The sequence below is a fragment of the Adiantum capillus-veneris genome, chromosome 10 (genome assembly GCF_014529385.1).
Source record: "Adiantum capillus-veneris isolate H3 chromosome 10, ASM1452938v2, whole genome shotgun sequence".
NCBI lineage: Eukaryota > Viridiplantae > Streptophyta > Polypodiopsida > Polypodiales > Pteridaceae > Adiantum > Adiantum capillus-veneris.
In genome coordinates, this window is record NC_140940.1 from 131,414,830 (window position 1) to 131,436,899 (window position 22,070).

The following is a 22,070-nucleotide window of genomic DNA, read 5'->3' on the forward strand; positions in this document are numbered from 1 at the left end:
CGTGGACGGCGCCCAGGACCCTTCTTCACCATGGTCCAGGGTCTACCCAGATGGCACTACCGTCCACATGTGTGGATCTTTCCTCCTCTCATCTCGTGCTTAGCCCCTAATGTACATAAATTGTTCTCACTGGGAGAGTCTCCCCTTGTTGTTGATGTAGCCCTCTCTACATTTTTACTTTCAGTACTTTTTGTACTTGTACTTCAGACATTGTATTAGACTCACCACTTTGTATCTGATGGTCTCATAGGTCATTTTGGCCTTTTGAAGACGTTAATATATCATTTCATTTCATTTCTAGTAGAGGTGGTTGTAGCCCTACGGGCAGTTTTATTAACTAATGGAAGGATCTTTTTCTCGGAAAAAAAAAAACCTTTGAATGCTACATCTTATCCAATATACAACCTTCACAAATATGCTTTGAAGGTGCTTCAAGAGGCAGCAAAGAAGCAACCATATCAATATTCTACAAACGCAACAAGCTCACAAAATTCAAATGCCCAAACATGCATGCAAAGTTTCGCATTTGAAATAGCCTTTGAATACACAACTGCACTTGCAACATTCCATCCACTCTTGTCATCAAAAGCGAGCTTAAACAGCCCACGGCACAAAATGTTGTATGCAACAACAAGACCTAAATCTTGTAAGTGCAGATACAAACAAAAGGTTCTTTTTGATCCCCGGTATAAAGTGCATTGACAAGTGTGAAAGAACAACCATTCGCAGCAGTTAGCACAGTCTTTCCAACTCCCTTGACCAGATAAGAGGCATTGTTGGCACAAGTGACTATGTTTCCATGAGGGACAGTGTCACAAAATGCTGACGTATCAAGCCACTAAAGAACGGAGCCAGCCTGCACATCCCGATTGACAAGCCTAAACCCTAAGAAGAAGAAGCAAAAGAAGTAGAAGCGGCACGAGTTCCCACCAACTTATGGGACCCCGTCCGATGGGGCCCAAGTGACTAAAGACAATAAAATAGAACACCCAGAAGACTAGCATGTCAAACTGATGACGTGGCAGCAACTGTACGGACATCCCGCTAAACACCTGACATGCTGACGTCGCACTTGTACGAATTTCCGCATTTTGCACTGATGACGTGGCAACTGTACAGATTTCCGCAAAACGCGATGACAGCTTTTGGACCAGTTGCTTTTAGAGTTTGATGCTTTTTATGTAACCGCTTTTGAGAGGCCAAGGGTCTTTAAATATGAGCCAAGGGCTCATTCTTTGGCATGCTTCTACGTGAAGGTGCAAAGGATGACGATTTGACAATGTACAGAGTTCAAGCAATATAAAGAAATACCGAAAGGGGCGCTAGTGTTTGGGGTCGGTGCTCTCTCGGGATGGAACTCCGCCACTCCCCATCTCGTGTGTCATGCACTCTCTCTCTCTCTTTCAGTTCAGTTGTTATTTGAAGTGCTTAAATTTGTTCAATCTTTTCCGTTGGCACATGGTGCCCGTCCCCGTGACAGACAGCCTAAAGAGGTAAATAAGTCATAATGAGAGTAATGTGCTTTGTAGTACCACCATCAAAGTACCAAGCATGTGACTCTCCAACAACTCACATGCATGCATCATGGACAGAAGGAGCATAAGTACACTCTACACTGAATGCCCATTTTGCATCTACATCATCATCACAATCTCCATTTATAGAAGATTCTACAATGGCTGCATTGGTCGAAGATGCAACCTCTTTCTTCTTGACTTCTTTTGCCTTCAACTTAAGACATTGCTTTACCAAGTGATCATTAGCCTTGCAATAATGGCAACGTATCTTCTTCTTGTTTATTTCACTAGAATTCCCACACGAGTTGTTGCTAGCAGAAGCAATACACAGGTGAATTGTTACTATAGAAGAACCATGAGGAGTGGTGAGGAGCAACAAAAAGCCTATTCAACATCACGCTATTTAGCCATGTTCTTTCTTGAAAGTGACTCCTGTACAACAATGTGCATAATGCATCAAACTTAACAGCTTGAGGGTTTCCTTGGGTCATAAGTCCCCAAGTACTAGTAAGAGTTCGACCATGCATCTATCATAGTTTGTACAAGTGAACTGTTAGAAATGACTTTACTTGCAAAAATGGGTTGCTCATTGATATCCTTGATACCAGCAAGAAAAATGTCCATGTCATCTTCCTCTTGTGTAATCTTAGACTCTAGCTCTTTACAAAGCAATACAAGTTTTTCCTCCTTGCGACTTGCATAAAGACCTACCAGAATCTCCCAAGCGTGTTTTGCTGATTTTGCTCAACGAATGTGAGGAGTAATAGTACGCTTCACAAATAATGCAATCAATGCATGAGCCTATGCATCTCTAACATCCCAACGAGATTGCTTAATTGTAGAGAAAACAACTCTCACGGTAACAAATCAGCTAGAACCTACAACATCCTTGACGGAGCCTGTATCCACACAAGGTGGACGTACATCACTGCCCTGCACAACATTCCAAATGCCCTTTGAAACAAGAACATGCATCATCATGTAAACCCACACTGGGATATTATCCCCATCCAATTTATCCTCAGCAGCAGCAAAAATTTTGAAAACATCTATGTTGTTGTCAACCATGGCAAGTGACTACACTTGATGTAAAAACTACCCTGAAAGAGGAAAAGCGAAGTAGGACAAACACGTGCTATATAGCACAACCTGAAGAGAACTGTCAGAAACCTATATTGCAGAAAATTGCAATGACTGAAATTCTGCTCAAAAGAACGAGATTGCCTACGCAATACTGCTTGTAGTGGAAACGGCGGCCAAAATGAGCCCGAACGAAAAATCCGAGCACACCGAGTTCTACGAGCCATCTTGAAGTATTAGCCGACCTGTTGACACTCACAAAGCTCGCAAAAATCTGAGAACGTGAGCGAAGGGGTGTTCACGACACTACCAGGAGGACGTGACCTGCTCTGAAACGGATTGTTCGAATTAGGGTTACAGGGACGCACGCACAGCTTGTAAAAGATGATGAAGCTCAAGGCATACAACATAGAGTATATTAGTTAGCGGGCAAATAGAAAGATAAGGTAGCCCTAGAGTAATGTAAGTAGCCATAGAGTGATGGACATATGTACAATGCACGGGGGGAAAAACCTCCTCGTGAGGAAAAAAGTGCCCCGGAGGTCCTAAGTGTGTTCACAAACATCACTACCACATATATGGTAACAATTGAGGCCCACAAGCAACTTTTACTAAAATTGGTGCCCAAAAAGCTCTCTTGCTGAAAGCAGTGTCCAAAAAGCTCTACAAGTCAGTGCTTTCAATAACTAGCCACACTTGTCTTTCTCTTCTCACTAGTTTACAATATAGCCATTGTACATGTAATGGTTTTCTTTTCGAGAAGTCTCCCCTTGTTGAGAGAGGGTCCTCTCTAGCCGGTAACGTAGTCTATTGGAAAATTTATTGACTAATGGAAGAATCTTTTTTTTTTGTTTTAAAAAAACATACAAGAATCGGATGTAAGTCGAGACAGTTCCATTCTGAACATTCGCACACACATTGACTAAAAAAGAAAAACTCACCATTTGGATTTCCATGCTCATAAAAGCCACGTAGGAGAGCAACTGCCTCGTCTGCCAAAATTCCTCCAACACATTGTATACTCTGGATTTTGTAATCAGGTAATAAACTACAACAAAAAACACCACACTTTGAAATTCATGCATCAACATATCGCATTAACTAAAAAATAATATATTATGCAAGCACTCTATAAACATTCTACCTCCAGCTGTTCAAAAACATATGGCAACACAGTGACTACCTGAATGATCAGTCAAGCTAGTGCTATCTTCATTCACAACATAATCATCAACACCATTACTACTGCCATTATAATACTTGTCCTGATCAAAGGCACTACCAACAGCATTCAAGTATAATTGGAGAACCTTATTTTCTAATTAAGTGCCAAAATCTTGCAGTTTGCATGATTTTAAAAAAAAGTTGCGCATAAAAATATTACCTTTCACCACAGGGCCCACACCCTACCGAATGTATGGGAAGAACAGATCCACAACCTCCAAACCTATCATTCCCACAACCATAGAAAACTTTTCTGATTCCTGCTAATAAATGAAACATGAGAAGTCAAACTTCCTGATCAAGCACACTCCAATGCTCACACTCACAAATCTCACATCAATACTACAAAAGGTGATGCAAGAACAGATTCATTCTTAAGTCTCCACAAAAACAAACCTAAAATAGAGAGAGCTGCAGCACACATGATGCAGGGCTCACATGTGACAAACAGCTCACAACTACAAAAATTGTCTGCCACTTGCTTCTGAGTGAGGCCTGCTTGCTGCCATTGGAACAAGAGTTTGTCTATGGCTTCCATCTCTGCATGCCGTGTAGCCTACACCTTACAAAAAGCAAAGTACAAACAATAAGCATTCAAGGCTACATGTGTCTAATTTTGCTTCGCATGCTCAAATAGAACAACATTTCCAGACGCATTTGTTTTGTTGCTTCCCGAAGCTATAACTTCTCCATCCTTCACAATCACGCAGCTGTGAACAGGAAGCATTCAGCTATATAAATTCACCTTAATCCAAAGCATGATGATAAAATGACCAATCACTACAGAATCACAAAATTGTTGTCCAAACATGTAAGATTTGCATGAAACCAAGGTTCTAAGAAGATTTTTACAGATGTGGAGTTTTTCTGTCAATTCTGTATTGTTTACAAGCTTACCTGAACGTGATCAAGCAACTAGTCTTAAAATAGAAGAATTAAATATTTGTAATGTGCGATTCGCAAAGAGTGTAGGCCTTCAATTCTTAAATTGACAGTTTTGTAATTTGCGATTCGCAAAGAACACAGGCCTTAGATGAGGTGGTGAAATTGCATGCATGGAATGCCCTTGCGCAAACATTATACACTGAGATTTTTTTTGTTTACATGCCTATTGATGTGTTTTGCATTGGAAGACCTCTCCTAATGAGGCCATAATTTACAAGAGGCTTTACTATCTTAAACCCAGTAGGAGTCTAGGACAAACTATGCTCAAAGCACAACCAACATACGTGAATAACAATGCATGCAATTGGAGCAGAAGTTCCAGAAGACAAGAGAACTCATACCCAATTGGGACTTCCATTCGCTCCAATGCCTCCACAGCCTTGACATCAGAAAAGAAATCATAAGCAGCGTTAAAAATAACTGAAGGAACTAAAATGATCCACTCCAATAAAGCAATTTATCACAGCAAATCAAACATATTCAACATCCGCACAAAGGCGATCACATACATACATTGGCGGGGAGCAAGAGGGTACCTGCTCAAGGGCAAGCCTCATTAAGGCCACTGGCTTCTCCTTGTCTTCAACTTCACTCATGTTCCTGTGATAGAGTGTAAACACTCTCTCTCTCTCTCTCTCTCTCTCTCTCTCTCTCTCTCTCTCTCTCTCTAGTTCTTTTGTACCCAGACATGGTATTAGATTCACTATTTTGTAACTGATTGGTCTCATAGGTCATTTTGGCCTTTTGAAGACGTTAATATAACATTTCATTTCATTTCATTTTCTCTCTCTCTCTCGTTCGCAGGTTCAGTTCCTTTGGCTCTTTGACACTCAGGTCACTTCTACCATGCTATATGGAGTGGAAAGTGGATCATCACAACAGAGTTGGCAATACCGATGGATGGAGATATATGGAGACCCTTGGTTTCTATGATGATTAGGTCCAAGGCCCCAGTACCACATGAGATTATCACGGTGGAGCTTACTGCCCCTCCCTTGATAGTGGAGGCGCCCACTCGATCGGTCTCTTGTGCATAGCATTTGGGCCCTAGAGTAAGATAAGCTCTCTTAGCTTTGGAGTCCTCACAACAGTTGGCATCACAGGGAGATAGATCATGGTGGTATGCACAGATGGCGTCTTGGTTCGAGCTGCATGGCTTTAGTATGGACAGACTAACCCCATTTCAGTACTCCCTTGATGCACTCTTCATCTCTCTCACTCGGGTAGAGATTATCGGGCAGGACTTGACTCATTTGGATACCAGGACATGGATACAACTGACACATGAGTTGGGTACGAAGATGGCTTTCTGTCACAAACTGCTGACGTGTCAAGTTAGTGAAGAGCAGAGCCAACCTTCAAATCACGGCCGAGGGGCCCAAACCCTAAGAAGAACAAGCAACAACAGAAGAAGAAGTCCTACCAACTTATGGGACCCCGTCCGATGGGGCCCAAGAGACATAAAGGAATTAAAATAAAGCAGGACCCACACACACACACACACACAAAGGCTTGCGCATTAGCTGATGACGTGGAAACCGTACGGACACTCCGGAAATTGCGCTAACATGCTAACATGGCAACCTGTACGGATTTCCACGACTTGCGCCGCTGACGTGGCAGTTGTACGGATTTCCATGATTTACGCTGGCAGCTTTTGGGCATTGCTTTTGGACCAGATGCTTTTGAGTTTGAAGGCTTTTCATGTAAACTGCTTTTGGGCCTAGGGCCTTTAAATATGAGGCCATGGGCTCATTCTTTGGCATGCTTCTTGGAGAAGGTGCAGAGTCTGGAGTACCGGCTTGTACTGTGTTGATGCAATATAAAGAAATACCGGAAGGGGCACCATGGTTTGGGGCCAATACTCTCTGGGGTGGAATTCCGCCACTCCGTGTCGCGTGTTCTCTCTCTCTCTCTCTCTCTCTCTCTCTCTCTCTCTCTCTCTCTCTCTCTCTCTCTCTCTCTCTCTCTCTCTCTCTCTCTCTCTCTCTCTCTCTCTCTCTCAGTTCAGTTGTTATTCAAGTGCTAAAAATATGTTCAATCTGTTCATTTCTATTGGCACGTGGTGTCCGTCTTGTGACACTTTCAATATAGAGCATCATCTTCAACTTACGTAGGATGGATTTGTGATGAGACCCGAATACATGGATACTCATCTATCTCATGGGATACGATATGCTATTGGTCAGATACACACATCCTCACGCCATCTAGAGATGGAGACAAGAAGATTCAGAGGAGTACTTGCCGAGACCAAGACCTATCAGTTGTGCCAGACGGAGCCCAAGACAAAGTCACATTACATATGTCATTGTCCAGTATATTATGAGATATGAGGCCATAATATATGAGGCTGCTTCCATTGTCTATTCAGAGAGGGTTTTTGACCTCTTTCTAGGGACATGAGATACCAGGATCAGAGATGCCTCGGATTATACTTATTGGAGCTATTAGACATTGAGAGGATCTCTTGAGGAGGTACTCAAAGAGGGAGATACAGCTACAACGGCAAATTACAAATTTCTTTCAGCCATATACTAAGGAATCAAACCAGCACGCCCCATAGTATAGCAGCACCAAAGGTACATTGCTTGATCGGGCGATAAGAGTTGCGGCTCAGTTAAAGTCATTTAGGCCCCGCAGCAGAACTTTACAAGTTGGTGGGTACTAGGAACTAAACCAAAAGGAGCAAACCGGACACATAGCAGTAGAAGAGCAACCTGCAGGTCAACTCAAGTCCAAAATATCTCATCCCAAGAGGGGACGCCCAAAATTGAGGCGGGGGCTGATTTTTGAGTTATTGCTCCACAATGTGTGTGTGTGTGTGTGTGTGTGTGTGTGTGTGTGTGTGTGTGTAGTGGGTGCAGGTGGTCACAGCTTTAATGGAAAGCTTGCCTTCTCCCTTGTCTCATGTAGCGCGATGATTTGCTCTTGCGCATCTCTCTCTCCCCTTTGCACATATGGTAATGCCCCTCTAGTTGGGCTTCTCAGATGACCATGTACAATTCTAGGGGTTTTATGCATGTTTGCCAAGGCAAGAGCCTTCTGTACAGGAATCGGATTAGCTAATTGCTAATCCCCTTCAGGTACGCACAATTCCATCGCGAAGGAATGCGAAGATAGAGAGATTTTGTCACAAATTGCTGACATGTCAAGTCACTGTAGAACAGAGCCAACCTTCAAATCACAGCCGAGGGGCCTAAACCCTAAGAAGAACAAGCAATAGAAGAAGAAGAAGTCCTACCCACTTATGAGACTCCATGCGATGGGGCCCAAGTGACATAAAGGCATATAAATAAAGCACGACCCACACACACATGGCCCGGATTTTCTGCTGACAGCTGACGTGGCAAAACTGTACGGATTTCCGCAAAACGCGCTGACAGTACTGACGTGGCAGTTGTACTGATTTCTGCAAAACGTGCCGGCAGATTTTGGGCATTGCTTTTGGACCAGATGCTTTTGAGTGTGAAGCCTTTTCATGTAAACTGCTTTTGGGGCCTAGGGCCTTTAAATATGAGGCCATGGGCTCATTCTTTGGCATGCTTCTTGAAGAAGGTGCAGAGTCTGGAGTACCGGCTTGTACTGTGTTGATGCAATATAAAGAAATACCGAAAGGGGCACCAAGGTTTGGGGCCAATACTCTCTGGGGTGAAATTCCGCCACTCCGTGTCGTGAGTCGTCTCTCTCTCTTTCAATTCAGTAGTTATTGAAGTGCTACAAGTCTGTTCTGTTCTATTGGCACATGGTGCCCATCTTGTGACATTGGTATCAGAGCGTCAAGCGTGTGCTTTTCTGAGAGCATACCAGTCCTACAAAAGAGCAGACAGAGCAAACCAAAGACTATTGGAATCTTATTTGAAGTATCTCCACGGACTTATTAGCCACTCCTACCCTTACTTCATCGCGCATCGGGCGCGCTCCCGTCTTCATCGCTCTGTCTTACACGGTATAAGCCATAAAGAACCCAAGACATGGCGTTCATGGATTCAACAGAATATTTGCAGTTTCTTCTCGACGAGCTTCACAACATTCTTTCGCGGCATCCTCAGCAAAATCTTCTGATGCTGCAAACTTTTTGTCATGTGACACATCCCAACCCTATGCGTTTGTGGACAAGCTACACCACAGCAGGGTTCAGTCAGTCAAGTCAGTTTAGATTAGCAAGGATCTGGCACTTTTGTGAGTCTATTCGTAGACCGTGTATGCCCAGTCACTTTGCATAGATGCATATCCTCCGGTTGCACACAGTATGATCTTCGGAATTCCCATCAGAATCCATTAGCATCAGTTAGGGGAATTTTCCAGTGCATTTAGCCTATTTTCCTATTTATTGATTTTTCACTTATTATTTTTAAGTGACTTTCCAACAAAAGTAGGTAGGGCAATTTTGCTAAGTTAATATATAAGCAAACCCAAGTTAGCACTTTCTGGCAGAAGAGGCAGCAGGAGCACCTTGCTCAACAGGCAACTTCTCAGCAAGACCAACTCCCGCGACTACTCTGGCGTTTTCTCCACAGAAGACCTAGCGTTTTTGCATCAGATCAGCCTTGGCGATTTGTGCATAGCAGATCAGCCCCGGCGTCATCACGACACAGCAGATCAGCCTAGCGTTTTTGCATTTGCAGAACCCCAGCGACAGAAGGACCAATTTCAGCCCCTGGCGTTTTTTATTTCAGCAGCAAATTAAGACCGGCATCATTCACCTAAAGTGTAGCAGATTCACGCCGTAAAGACCATCAGTTTTCAGCCCTAAGAAACCTCATTTTTCAGCCAAGAAAACGCAGCCAAAACAGTCATTTTCAGCCACCGAAACAGTCCCGAAATTCAGCGAATAGAAGAACTCAGATTTCAGCCATCGAGTCGTCATCGTCATCGCCGTCGTCGTCATCGGCATAGTCCAATTGCATCAGTCCATTGCATACGCATTGTACACCTTTGTGCAATCAAAGATTAGACCACTCTCGCCGACGAGAGTGGGGCCTTCGGAGGAGGGTTTTACAACCCCTCGGTGTCGTATCTCTTCTCTCTCCTTCTCTCAGTCTCATTCATTTGCACACACAATATCCACCCACTTTGTTCGTGATCATAGCGCTCTCCATAAGACGGAAAGCTCTCTCTTTCCCTAAGAACTAAAAGGAACCTTGAGCAATAAAGATCACTAATCTTGAGAAAATACAACATTCATTCCGTTGCACCTAACACTTTTCAACAATTTTTGAATTACATGTAACCCCCTCTGATGCCTCAGGTGGTACCTCCACCTCCGGCACCAGAAAGTACGAAGGCTTCCAATCGGCAACCTTCACAGTCGTCTGTTCCAATCAAGGGAGTCTTCAGGAATATGGTGCAGCCATCTGACCCTGATCCAATGCAACCACCTTTGTCACCACCGTTGCCCCCACCACCACTGCCACCAAGCTACAATGGTTGGAGCCCATATGGATACCCTTATTATCCGTACACAGGATATGCGCCTAACCAACCCAAAGATTTCAAAGATGGCGGCACGACAGTCAAATTTTTCTCCTTTTCCAGGGTGAAAGATCAGAAGAAAGCATTGCAATTCCTACAGCAATTCGACAACATCTATGCTTTGGGAAACTATACAAAAGAATCCAAGATTTCTCGAGTAGCGGGATTTCTTAAAGATAATGCTATGTAATGGTGTAGTTCAATCGCGGCACAACCACATGCTCCAAGGACCTGGCAAGCTTTCAAGACAGTTTTTGTACGTAGTTACATGACTTCTATGTTTGAAGTCCGGATTTTTTTTATTTTTTATTTTTTTGGACTGCCCTAGAAATTTGAATTAAAGGAAAAAAGAAATACAATTGTACCTCTCAGGATGGGAGAGAGGCATCCCCACACGACACAAAAAAGGTTACAAAGAAAAGCAAGCAAAGGCCATAATGTGCCTTTGCTTTGAATAAAATCTGAGTAGTGTGGCTTTCCACTTTTGCCATCTGATTAACTTCTGTAGTTCACTGGCTGACAGTGTGGAGACTTCCTTCGTCTGGTTTAGACAATGAGCAGAGAGCTTTTTGAGTTCCAGCTTGAAGGGAATCAGATTATTCGAAACAATGCTGTTGAAGATGGCTTCATTTCTCTGTGTCCAACAAGCCCATAGGTATGCAAACCTCCACAGGTTCCACAATGGAATATCCAATCTGATGCACTCTCCTAGCAAGACCTCTTTAACAGTGAAGGGCTGAGGGTGAGAGTCCTTACAACAGAAATGTAGTGCTTCAAACTTTTCCTTATTGAAGGGGCAATCTATAAACAGGTGCTTGATGTCTTCTTGAGAGTTGCATCTCTTGCACCTTCCATCTCCAACCTTAGCTTTCATGGCTCTATGGGCTGTCCAGATCCCCTCATGAATGATCAGCCAAGCCGAGAAACTATGCTTCACAGGTATAGCTAAGCTCCAGATGCATTTCAACCTGTACTCCCATTGTTTTGAATTCCAGCGGCACCCCCATCTTTCATTGAGCTTTGCCTTGAGACCTCTGTCAAATTTTTCCAGTTTATTGAAGCAAGTGTATCCTTTCCATGCTAAATCTTGCAGGGTCCATTCTTTCCTGTGTTGGATACCTATAGTGTCCTGCAATTCTGAGGCAGCCTTCATCCTGTATAAGACCTCAGAAGTACAACCAGAAGTCAACTGAAAAGTTAATGTGATCTGTTGCTGGGTCATCCAGATTTGCAGGTCCTGCCATGTTCTTATCCCAGCTTTGAAGCACTTGTGGGCTCTTATGGATAAACGTAGTTTTGCTGTTTTAGAAACCCAGCCAATCCATACAGAGTCCTGCAAAAGAAAATGATTAGAGAGGACAATGCGTTTAGGTAACTGTAGCTTCCTTTTCATTGTGAACCATGCTTTTCCACAGGTTGACAGTAAGTTGACTGCCCACAGGCTTGATGTTTCAGGAAGAGTTGATCATATCCCAGATGTTCAAGTTGGACCAGGCTCTATAATCCTTGAGGTGGAATCTTGTGAGGTCTCTTTTGATGAGACAAGCCCAAAAATCATTACTGGAAGTTGCCCTGACTATCCACTTCCCTGCCATTTTGTTAGCCATGTATTCCAGGTTGAGCACTCCCAATCCTCCTTTAGTCTTATGCATACAACAGATGTACCAAGCCACTTTGGGTACTTTCTAAATAATTTCATTCCCTCCCCACAGAAATCTTCTTGCTAGCCTGACAACTTGCTTCAACTGTACACTTGTCCGGATTTTGGCAGAGTGGGGCAACTTGAAAATGCTTGCCACCGAAACCACGGACGACTATAACCAAAGGTTTCTCGACGTGTACCTTCCGATGTCCTTCTTTAGGATCGTCCCCTTGGAGGCCCAGTGTGAGCGATACACCATTGGACTACCATCACCATTGCAGAAATATTGTCTAGCCAAGCAAGTCTCCACCATGCAAGAACTTATGGACCATGCCACGATCGGCTACAAAGTGATGAAGGGAAAGCTAGAGTTTACCACAAAAGAACCTCCGGCCACTAACCACAACTCTCGGCAACAACGAACAAAATCCCGAGAGTCTCCTGAAAATCAATTGCAAAGGCCTCGTTTGACGCCTCAACAACAAAACACCTTACTACAAGAAGGCCGATGCTTTGGATGCTTTCAAACAAGGCATAACCGTTCTAGTTGTCCCCGTCGCATTGATAGACCAGCAGAGCCGACGCTAGCACCAACTGTCGACAGAACCTCAGCGCCACCTCCAACTAAGAGAGCTAGACCCGCTATTGGGCTAGTCCCTGATATCTATGGCATACGCCTTGAGAGTACAAATGAATTGTGCCAAGCATATGGCAAAGTCAATGGCTTCAAAGCCCTTATTTTCTTTGACCCCGAAGCTACAGATAACTTCATCCATCAAGAATTCTTAAAGCATATGCACTTTGATTATGATGCAGAGGGTGGAGAAATTGAAGCTGAGCTAGCCACGGGGCAAACTCAGAAAGTGGTACTGCTCATTGGTGCTCTTCCAGTGACTATCCAAGATTGGCCCTTGGTTGTGGGTTGGCCACCCGTACACCTGTTGGACAGGGATCTCAGGCACACTTAGGGTTGTTCAGCACATTTCCCACTTTAGACATGTTTTGGTCACATATTCCCCCATTTATATTGGAGGGTCATATTTTAGGTCATTGGGCTATATTGAGGATTACTGCCCGACCAACCCCTATTCTCCTATATATAGGAGGGGGCGCACCCTCTTTCTCATTGTCTTGTATCGTCTCACACCATGTAGCCATCTAGAGTTATTGGGCTGTCAGCCTTTCCACCATTTGTCTCATATCATGTCTCTTCTCTCTCTCTCTCTCTCTCTCTCTCTCTCTCTCTCTCTCTCTCTCTCTCTCTCTCTCTCTCTCTCTCTCTCGTGTCATTGTCTCTTTCTCTCTCTCACCTTCCGTTGCACACTCTCGCATGGTATCAGAGCACAAGGGTGCTAGATCTGCCATCGCCATTACTAAGGAGGACCATATGAAGGTTTCCATCCCGAAGAGTTTGCATTCAGCTATCTGCCGCCTGCATTTTTTTAATCTCTAGCGTTTTTCCTTATCTGGGCAGTGTTTTCAACATTCAGATCTGCGCTTCTTGTGGTGTTGCTTCTACTCCAACGTTTTCCCTTCATTGCCCTTCCTCTGGAGGACCTTTCGGAGAGTTTCATCGCGAAGAATACTCTCCCCTTTCACCAACGTTTTCTGGCTGCCAGCGTTTTTACTACAGGCCAACGTTTTTGTGGATTTGGGATATTCTGTTGCTCTCCTCTCTAGCGGCTCCTCCACCACCCTCTACTCTGCTAGCGTTTTTTTTTTTGCCTTGCATTTTTGGCTGGCATGGCGTTTTTGCAATAGAGGGGTCGCCCTACACACCTAGCATTTTCAGCCTTGGTATCCTCAATGACCGGATGCTCCTCTTCCTTGCCGGATCTACACCTTGGCAACCTAAGGCTTCTTCCATTGCTGCCCGCACTAACTGTTGGACCTTCTACTTCAGATTTGGGACTGTTTTGCTGACTTTCAGCCGATTACTTGGTGCCCCTCCCCCCAACATCCAGCATTTGATGTCTCCCGACACCGTGAGCCATGCTGAATACTCTGTTTACAGCAGCGTTTTTCAACCTCTTTTGATGCGTTTTTTTTGGCATGGACAGCGCCTTACCTTGGCCTCTTCAGTGACTTCTCGGATTCCCTTCCTGATTCTTAAGTCTTTACCCCCTACCCGCACCGGTGTGGCGCTTACACGGCATGTTTTCAGATCGCATTTTAGCTTTGCTCCTCCTTCGACATTGAGACGTGGACTCAGATATAGGTTCTGGCACAGCGGACGGATCTCCCTCGACATTGCAAATCTTCCCCCCTCGAAGCTCTCTTGCCCTCAGGAAGATGCAGGGGATTGGATTGGTATAGGTACTTATATGGACGTGGCTTGTATTTTCCACTGCTACTTCTTCCTCAGTAACCCTACCTCCCTCTCCCTCGATTGTTGTCTCTCTATTTGGGATTGCCTTATCCACCTCCTTTATTGGTTCTCTGTATGATAGACCCGTGCCAAGACACTTCTTTTGGACATGTTCTCATAGATGTGAGTATCCTTTCGCATTTGGATGCCTGTAGGGTCTCTTCCGGCACCACACTTCTCCATGGTGGCTCTTTTGCCTTGCCTCTACTTGGTAGAGCCTCTTCCTTGCTTTTGCTTGGTTCTGTGGCTCCTCCACTTGCAGTTTGGATGTACCTATGCACTACTTACACGGTGAAGACCTCCTGGATGATCCTTGCTCTGCTGGTCTATTCTGAGGCTATGACTTCTACAGCACCGTTCATTCTTCCCGATGCATCCTCTCAACTGTCCTTTACCTCACCACATTCCATTACCTTCCCGGGGGGGAGTTCTCTTATGTCGCGTGTCTTCACGACTTGCACTTGCAGACTCTCTCTTGGATATTTTGTCAAGACCCCAATGGTGGATGTGCTCCCATAGGTTGACTTTTCCCATGATCTCCTCGACTCTTTTGTCCGATATTGTGTGTCTGCCATGGAACGGCAGATCATATTGCAGCTTATATACCCTTAAGACGACTCTTCTCCCGGAAGATTGCAAATACTGCGGTCTCTACATGGATGGATTGCTTATCCTGTCATCTTGTCTACTATGGTGGACGATGCCTTCCCTATTGAGCTTCGTCTTGCTCTTCCTCCCTCTTCTGCTCGAGCTTCTTTGACTTGGATATGCTACCGGTTTCCCACCTCAGCAGTTTTCCTCTCCTCTTGGTCAGAGTGCTCCTCTTCAGGGAGGGTCCGACTCCCCATGTCTTGTCTCATGTTGCTACACTGAGTTCCTCCATCCTAGTGGTGATCATCACCAATGGGCTATTGGACGCTCATCTTAGGTTACTTCCTCATATAAACCTATTCCGTAGCTTGCCACTCCATCAGCTTCCTTGTGCAACTTAATCGGAGTTTCCTCACCCTTGGCCATCATCACACTGGTGTTGTACGGATTGTCGTGTTGTTTGGCCGGCACTTCTCATCCTTTTCTCCCGGATTTACATCTCCAGATTTACCAGGCGTGTTGCATTCTCCTTGACAGCTTCTCTGCATCTGTTGTTGAGGGGGAGTAGTAGATTCTTCATCTCCAGATGCTTTTCACACTGTCTACAGGCTTCACACACATCACGTGCACTGGCCCTTTGTTGTGGGTTGGCCACCCCTACACCTGCTGGACAGGGATCTCAGGCACACTTAGGGTTGTTCGGCACATTTCCCACTTTAGACCTGTTTTGGTCACATATTCCCCCATTTATATTGGAGGGTCATATTTTTAGGTTATTGGGCTATATTGAGAATTATTGCCCTACCAGTCCCTATTCTCCTATATAAGGAGGGGGGGCACCCTCTTTCTCATTGCCTTGTATCATTTCACACCATATAGCCATCTGGAGTTATTGGGTTGCAAGCCTTTCCACCATCTGTCTCATGTCATGTCTCTTCTTTCTCTCTCGTGCCATTGTCTCTTTCTCTCTCTCACCTTCTGTTGCACACTCTGACAGTGTCGAGGTCAAGTGGTAAGGCCTCACTTAAACGTCAGACCCAAACGCCAATTTTGTGTATATATAGTGTTACGTATAGACAAAATAGGTGTTCACAGTGCAGTGAGTAGAGACACATGCTATGTTCACCTTGAAATAGCATATACATAATAAATAAATAACTATTTAATGCCCAAATTCTCAAAAGGGATTTTTTTTTAAAAGGCATTTCACTCCAGGCGTTTCACCTGCAGTTTCGGCCGTTTCACCCATTTCGCATTCCAGGCCTGCTAAAACGCGTTTCGCGGTTTCGCTGGGCAGCAGCAGCTATTGTAGAGGGCCACTATCCACACGTGACAGTGTGCTTTTCCATGGCGCACTGCTTGAATAACCTTCTAAGAGACATCGGCAAGCTAGAACGGATCGCTCCAATCATTGCTAATGCAGTGAAGATTGTTACTTTCATCAACAATCACAACTTGGTTCGGAGCGAGTACCTCAAGAGGTCGGGTGGCAAAGTGCTTCTAAAGTATTCAGACACCCGCTTCGCATTCAACTTTCTTCTTCTACGCAGGCTGTCTGAATGTCAAAATGCGGTCCGACAGGTCTTCGTCAGTGATGAGTTCACCATCTCCCTTTATGCAAAGAGAGTTGAAGGGATTTTGTGCAAGGAGAGGGTCCCAAGAGGTCGCAAGGGTCCTTTGGCGACGAATCGGACCTGATGAAGATCCACCGCCACCAACACCAGGTAGAGAAGAAAAAGGGAAAATGAGGGTCTTTGCGTCGATACCTTTGCGTACGGGCTTGGATTTATGATTGAATTGCCGATCCTTTTCCTCAAGCTCCTTCCTCTTCTCGACGCTCACGTTGGTGCAAAATCTCACCTCATGTCCCGACACTCGAAGAAAGTGTGCCCTCACTTTGTCGTGCCCCCCTTTCTGCGTGTAAGAGCATAACTTGCATACCCATGCACGAGAAACTCCCGCCGTTGACAAGGTGCCCTCCGAGGTCACCTCATCCCACCACGACCATTCTTTCGCCTTTTGAGTGTTGCCCGCATGACTGGAGGCGATTGTACGAGAAGAAGCCATTGATGATAAGAGAGAGAGAGAGAGAGAGAGAGAGAGAGAGAGAGAGAGGGGGGGGGGGGGGGGGGGGAAGAGACTCGAAAGAGAGCTTGAGAGAGAGAGAGAGAGAGAGAGAGAGAGATGAAGAGACTTGAGCAATGAGAGCTTCTTGAATCTTCAATGGCAAATGTGCGTCACGCCGTCATGTAGGCTTTAGCCTTGAGAGCTCAAGAGAGAGAGAGGTAGGAAGACGAGAGAGAGAGAGAGAGAGAGAGAGAGAGAGAGAGAGAGAGAGAGCTTGAGCTTGAGGCTTGAGCATTGGGAGAGGGAGAGAGAGGGAGGGAGAGAGGGGTAGAGCGGTGAGCCTCAAGAGGCTAGAGCTTGTGTAACAAACTTGGACACCCCAAGTCTAGATTCTATCGCGACACATCAAAGATTCACTTTAAAACAGTTCACAAAAGACTACACGGCCCGGCATAGTTCCGTACCCAGAGGTATTGACCCCAAAGACTGGCACCCCTTTCGGTATTTCTTTTTATATTGATGTGTTCAAAGTACAAGAGAGTAGGCAAGCGCTCACTCTCAGACTCTACATCCAGATGCTCTGAATAATGAGGCCTAGCCTGCTTATTTATTGGTACAAGGGATGCCCAAAATCAGAGCCCCAAAATCTTTTAACTCCAAAAGCAAAGTTCCCAAAAGCAGTTATCCCCAAAAGCTTGGCTTCAAAATCAGCCAGCATAAAGCAGCTAGGCGTGATTTACGCAATTTTGTACATTCTGCCACGTCAGCAATCAACGGAAATTGCGGCGTCCGTACAGCTGCTACGTGTCAACACAATTTGCGGCCCATTTTCCGGGGACTGTCATGTTAGCCTGTCGGCTCATTTCTCGGGTCTTGCAAGCTGCCACGTCATCCGTTTGTGACATACCCACTCTTGAAAGAATTGTAATTGCCCTCGATTACGCCTGCAAAACAGACAGAGGCCATAAATTGTCTTAGTAGACACCGACTGTTAGTACCGACGCACTAGACACAACACATCTAGCACATGTACGAATCAAAAGTCACATCACTTGTGATCACAAGACATCACATGACAAATCACATTCATATTCATTCCAAATCTCAGACCATGATTAATCGGCAATGTATTTAGTAATCGCATCTAGATCCAATCGGGACCTCGCAGATGCTCGATTAACTAATCCTTATTGCAATCATGTCTATAGAGATTTATGAGACCGAAATGCTGAAATCATTTCGTCTTTCAGTTCTTGCACTCAAACAAGTCGTTACAAATCAATCAGTTTCATTTTTGGGAATTCCAGTTCATAAAGTCATACAACAGAATACTGTCAGTCCATCAGTATCCCTGAAACCCAAAGGGGCATCAGTGACTCTATTCAAAAATCAGGGTAATCTGTTGACAAAGGATCAGAGCAACTCCCCTCTTGTGCAAGCCCGTTGCACTAGATTCACCCATGCTAAAATCGGGGTTCTATCGGAGTAGACTATGCTAAACCGAATGCTTCAAGGTAAAGTTCCAAAATTTGAGGAGTATCTGCTAGGTCCTCCTCCTCCATCCACTTCGTATCCAATGCAGGATAGTTCTTGAATTTAACCAAGAACCGCCTGATCACTTTACCTTTAACTATCTTTATGTGTCAATATCTATTCTAGAACGAGTATCTCCTCGCTTTCCTCCACTTCGGGTTGCTCATCTGGCTTCCCATCATCGGGTACATCGCCTTTAAGAGGCTTCAAGAGACTCACATGAAAAGCATTGTGAATCCTCCAAGTATCGGGCAGCTTCAATCTAAAGGAGACATCAATGATCTTTTCTTTTATATGGAAAGGTCCATAGTATCTCATGTTGAGCTTTGGAAAAAACCGCTCCTTTCCCATTTTTCTTTCTCAGGAGTGCCTTCTCAAAACGTAAGAGCACCCAGTCGTCTTCCTTTGAATTCAAATCGCGACGGTGTCGATCTGCTGCCTTCTTGTGTCTTTCCTGAGATTTCGCTAAAGCCTCCCGAACCTTGGCAAAAGCAGTGTCCAAGTCCCTCCCGTACTGGTGGACTTCAAACATCTTATCTTTCGTGCTAATGAAGAGTGGAACCTTTGTAGCACCTTCAATAATCTCAAATGGCGCCTTCCCTCTCAAAGAGTGGATCGTGTTATTGTAGGCAAATTCCACCAAGAGCAAAAAAAATTCCCATTGAGTCTTTTGATCAAAAATGTAAGACTTAAATAAATCCAGTACGATTGAATTTGCAATCTCAGATTGCCCATCTGTCTACAGGTGGAGAGATGACGAGAATTGCAACCGTATGTCAATGTTCTCCCAAATAGCCTTCCAAAACAAACTCGTGAAGTGGGGATCTCTGTCAGAGACTATTGTCTCAGGCATGCCATGTACTCTGAAAATCTGTGAAATGAACAGTCTCGCTAAATGATCTGGCTTGACTGTCTTTTTCACTGGAACAAAGTCAGCTTGCTTGCTAAATCTGTCGATGATAGTCCAAATGCCATCATGCCCACTCTGTCTTTGGGAGATTAAAAATGAAATCCATAGCAATACTTTCCCAAGGGCAGGTGGGAATGGGTAAAGGCTGTAACAATCCTATGCTTTATGCCTGTCAAACTTGACCTTCTCGCATACCAAGCAACTGCGTACAAACTCGTCCACATCCTTCTTGAGTCTCGGCCAAAAGAAGTAACGCTCCACACCTTTCAAGGTGGTGTCAATGCCGCGTTGACCCGTAAAAGGTGGACAATGCTTTTTCCTCAACAGTTGTGTAACGCACAACATTGTTTTCTTCATCAAGTAGCCATCCCGTCTGGAATATCCCGCTACTACCTCCAAATCTAGATCTGCGGCGTACTGATCGACCATGTCCTCGAAGCTTCTATGATGAATCGCGGAAATAGCCAAGACTAACGGCTTCCGGGACAAAACATCTGACACCAAGTTCTTATGTCCCTGTACATGGACAATCTGGAAGTGAAGCTGAGACAAGATGTTAGCCCACCGCATCTGCTTTTCCGAAAGCTGCTTCTGTGACAAGAAGTAGCGTAAACTCTGATGATAAGTGAAGACCGTAAAATCAGCTCCGAGTAGGGAATGTCGCCACTGAGTAAGAGCATGGATAACCGCCAAAAGCTCTCTCATAAATCTGTGCTATTAATTCCAACCTTTAAAACAATCGGCTCTCATAGGCAATGACATCGCCTTCTTGCATTAAGACCGCACCCAGACTACGACCACAAGCATCACAATATACTTCGAATGACTTTTGCAAATCCGGCAAAGTCAAAATTGGTCCCGTATTCAATTTCTCTTTCAAAGTCTGAAAGGCAGTCACGTGTGTGGGTCCCCACAAGAAAGGGACTCCTTTCAGTGTCAGAATGTGCAAAGGGAAAGCGACCTCTGCAAACTTTCTAATGAACCGCCGATAGTAAGAACATAAGCGCAAGAAGCTTCTAACTTCATGAACATTATCAAATCGTACCAATCACGTATAGTGTCAATCTTGGCCGAGTCCATTTGTACTCCTGCTCTGCTGAGACGATGTGTCCCAAAAAGTTTATCTCCGAGCAAGAAAGATTCACTCTTCTTAGCATTGGTAACTATCTCGCAATGCCTAAAAGACTTGTAGCAAATGGTATCTATGTTCTGCCTCATCCTTGGAAAAGAGTATAATGTCATTAAAGAAAGTGCCGACAAAAGATCTGTACTATCTGAAATTCTTATCCATCATTCGATTGAAAGTCGCTGGAGCATGGGTAAGGCCAAAAGGCATCACCAAAAATTCATATAAACCGAAGCTCGTCCGAAAAGTTGTCTTGTAGACATCTCTTGGCGCGATTCGGATCTGATGATATCTGCTTTTCAAATCAATCCTGCTGAAACAAGAGGATCCCTGTAGTCGATCAAGAATATCATCGATCCTTGGAATCGGAAATCTGTTCTTAATGGTGATTTTAGTGATAGCTCTATAATCAATGCACATTCTCCAAGATCCATCTTTCTTTAAAACCAACAAAACCGGAGCAATAGGGTGAAGTACTCGGCTGGATAAGACCCTTTTCCAAAAGGTCTTTCACTTGGTTTATAATCTCTTCATTCTGGGCTCGGCTCACACGATAAGGTGGCCGGTTTGGTGGTGTGCTTCCAGGTATCAAATCAATAGTATGATCCTCAAGACGAGATGATGGCAACTCGCCTAGCAGGCCCTCAAAAAAGCAATCCACATGAGTGTGGAGAAAATCTTGGCGTTCTTTATCTAGTTCAGACATATTCGTTTTGTGTTCATCATTTAAATCTTTCAAATAGATCGAGTAAACAAACAGACTACATTTCATTAATTTGGAAACGGCCGAAGCCAGTACAATAGGGACAGACTTGCCCTTCAGTTTCACATCAAGTATAATTTTTCGGTCCTTTTCATTTGTCAAAGTCGCTTTCTTAGCTCGATAATCGACCACGGTGTTGTTCTTACGATACCAAGGGACTCCAAGGAGGACGTCACAACCTTCCAAGGGCATTATGTAAAAGTCCTCGTGCCTCGAAGTTTGCCGATGACAGGTGTAATGGCTATGTCCTGTCCGAGTGCCGCTAGAACTGCCTCTGCTAGTGGTCCCATCCAATCGGGTGTAATCTCGAGCCGCACCGCCAATTTAGGTAAAATGAAGTTGGCCTTGGCTCCTCCATCGAAGAAAATACCAAAAGGGGCACCAGTCTTTGGGGCCGATATTTCTAGGCACGGAACTCCGTAGGGTTGTGTCGAATCAATTGTGAACTATGAATTCTCTTTTGTGTCGCAGTAGAATCTTAACTTGGAGTATCCAAGTTTGTTACAATGGTATCAGAGCACAGAAAGATTCTTCTTCTACGAAGGATCCGATCCTTTTTTACAACGCACACAGCTTTTGGGAAAGAATCTTCGTGCCCCGCGTGCACCGACCCCGAACTTACTAGCCACTCCCACCCTTCATACATCGCGCATCGGGCGCGCTCCTGTCTTCATCGCTCTGTCTTACAGGGCATAAAGCCATTAAAAATCCATGATTACACATGGGTTCTGGTGAAGAATCTGACAGAGATAACACCTCTCAGTGGGAAGTTGAAGATCCGGCGCGGAAACTGAAGAAAAGAATGAAGATTTGGGCAAAGTTTTTTTAG

At 44.6% G+C, this 22,070-nt stretch overlaps 1 protein-coding gene across 5 annotated transcripts in view; it reads right to left on the bottom strand.

The window, feature by feature from the left end:
* The window catches only part of LOC147449661 (tRNA-specific adenosine deaminase TAD2-like), a 71,857-nt gene that overhangs the window by 12,810 nt on the left and 36,977 nt on the right, over window positions 1–22,070 (bottom strand). For 2 of the 5 annotated variants that reach the window (XM_086522044.1, XM_086522046.1), the window contains exons 2-8: window positions 10,607–11,574; window positions 5,303–5,366; window positions 5,108–5,145; window positions 4,465–4,531; window positions 4,218–4,377; window positions 3,982–4,084; window positions 3,539–3,645 (exon numbers count right to left, since the gene is read on the bottom strand). In XM_086522044.1, coding sequence (XP_086378170.1) covers window positions 3,539–3,645; window positions 3,982–4,084; window positions 4,218–4,377; window positions 4,465–4,531; window positions 5,108–5,145; window positions 5,303–5,366; window positions 10,607–10,629 — 562 coding nt within the window. In that variant the 5' untranslated portion in view covers window positions 10,630–11,574. The remainder of the gene's footprint in view (window positions 1–3,538; window positions 3,646–3,981; window positions 4,085–4,217; window positions 4,378–4,464; window positions 4,532–5,107; window positions 5,146–5,302; window positions 5,367–10,606; window positions 11,575–22,070) is intronic. The other 3 variants (XM_086522048.1, XM_086522047.1, XM_086522045.1) reach the window with 2 other exon arrangements.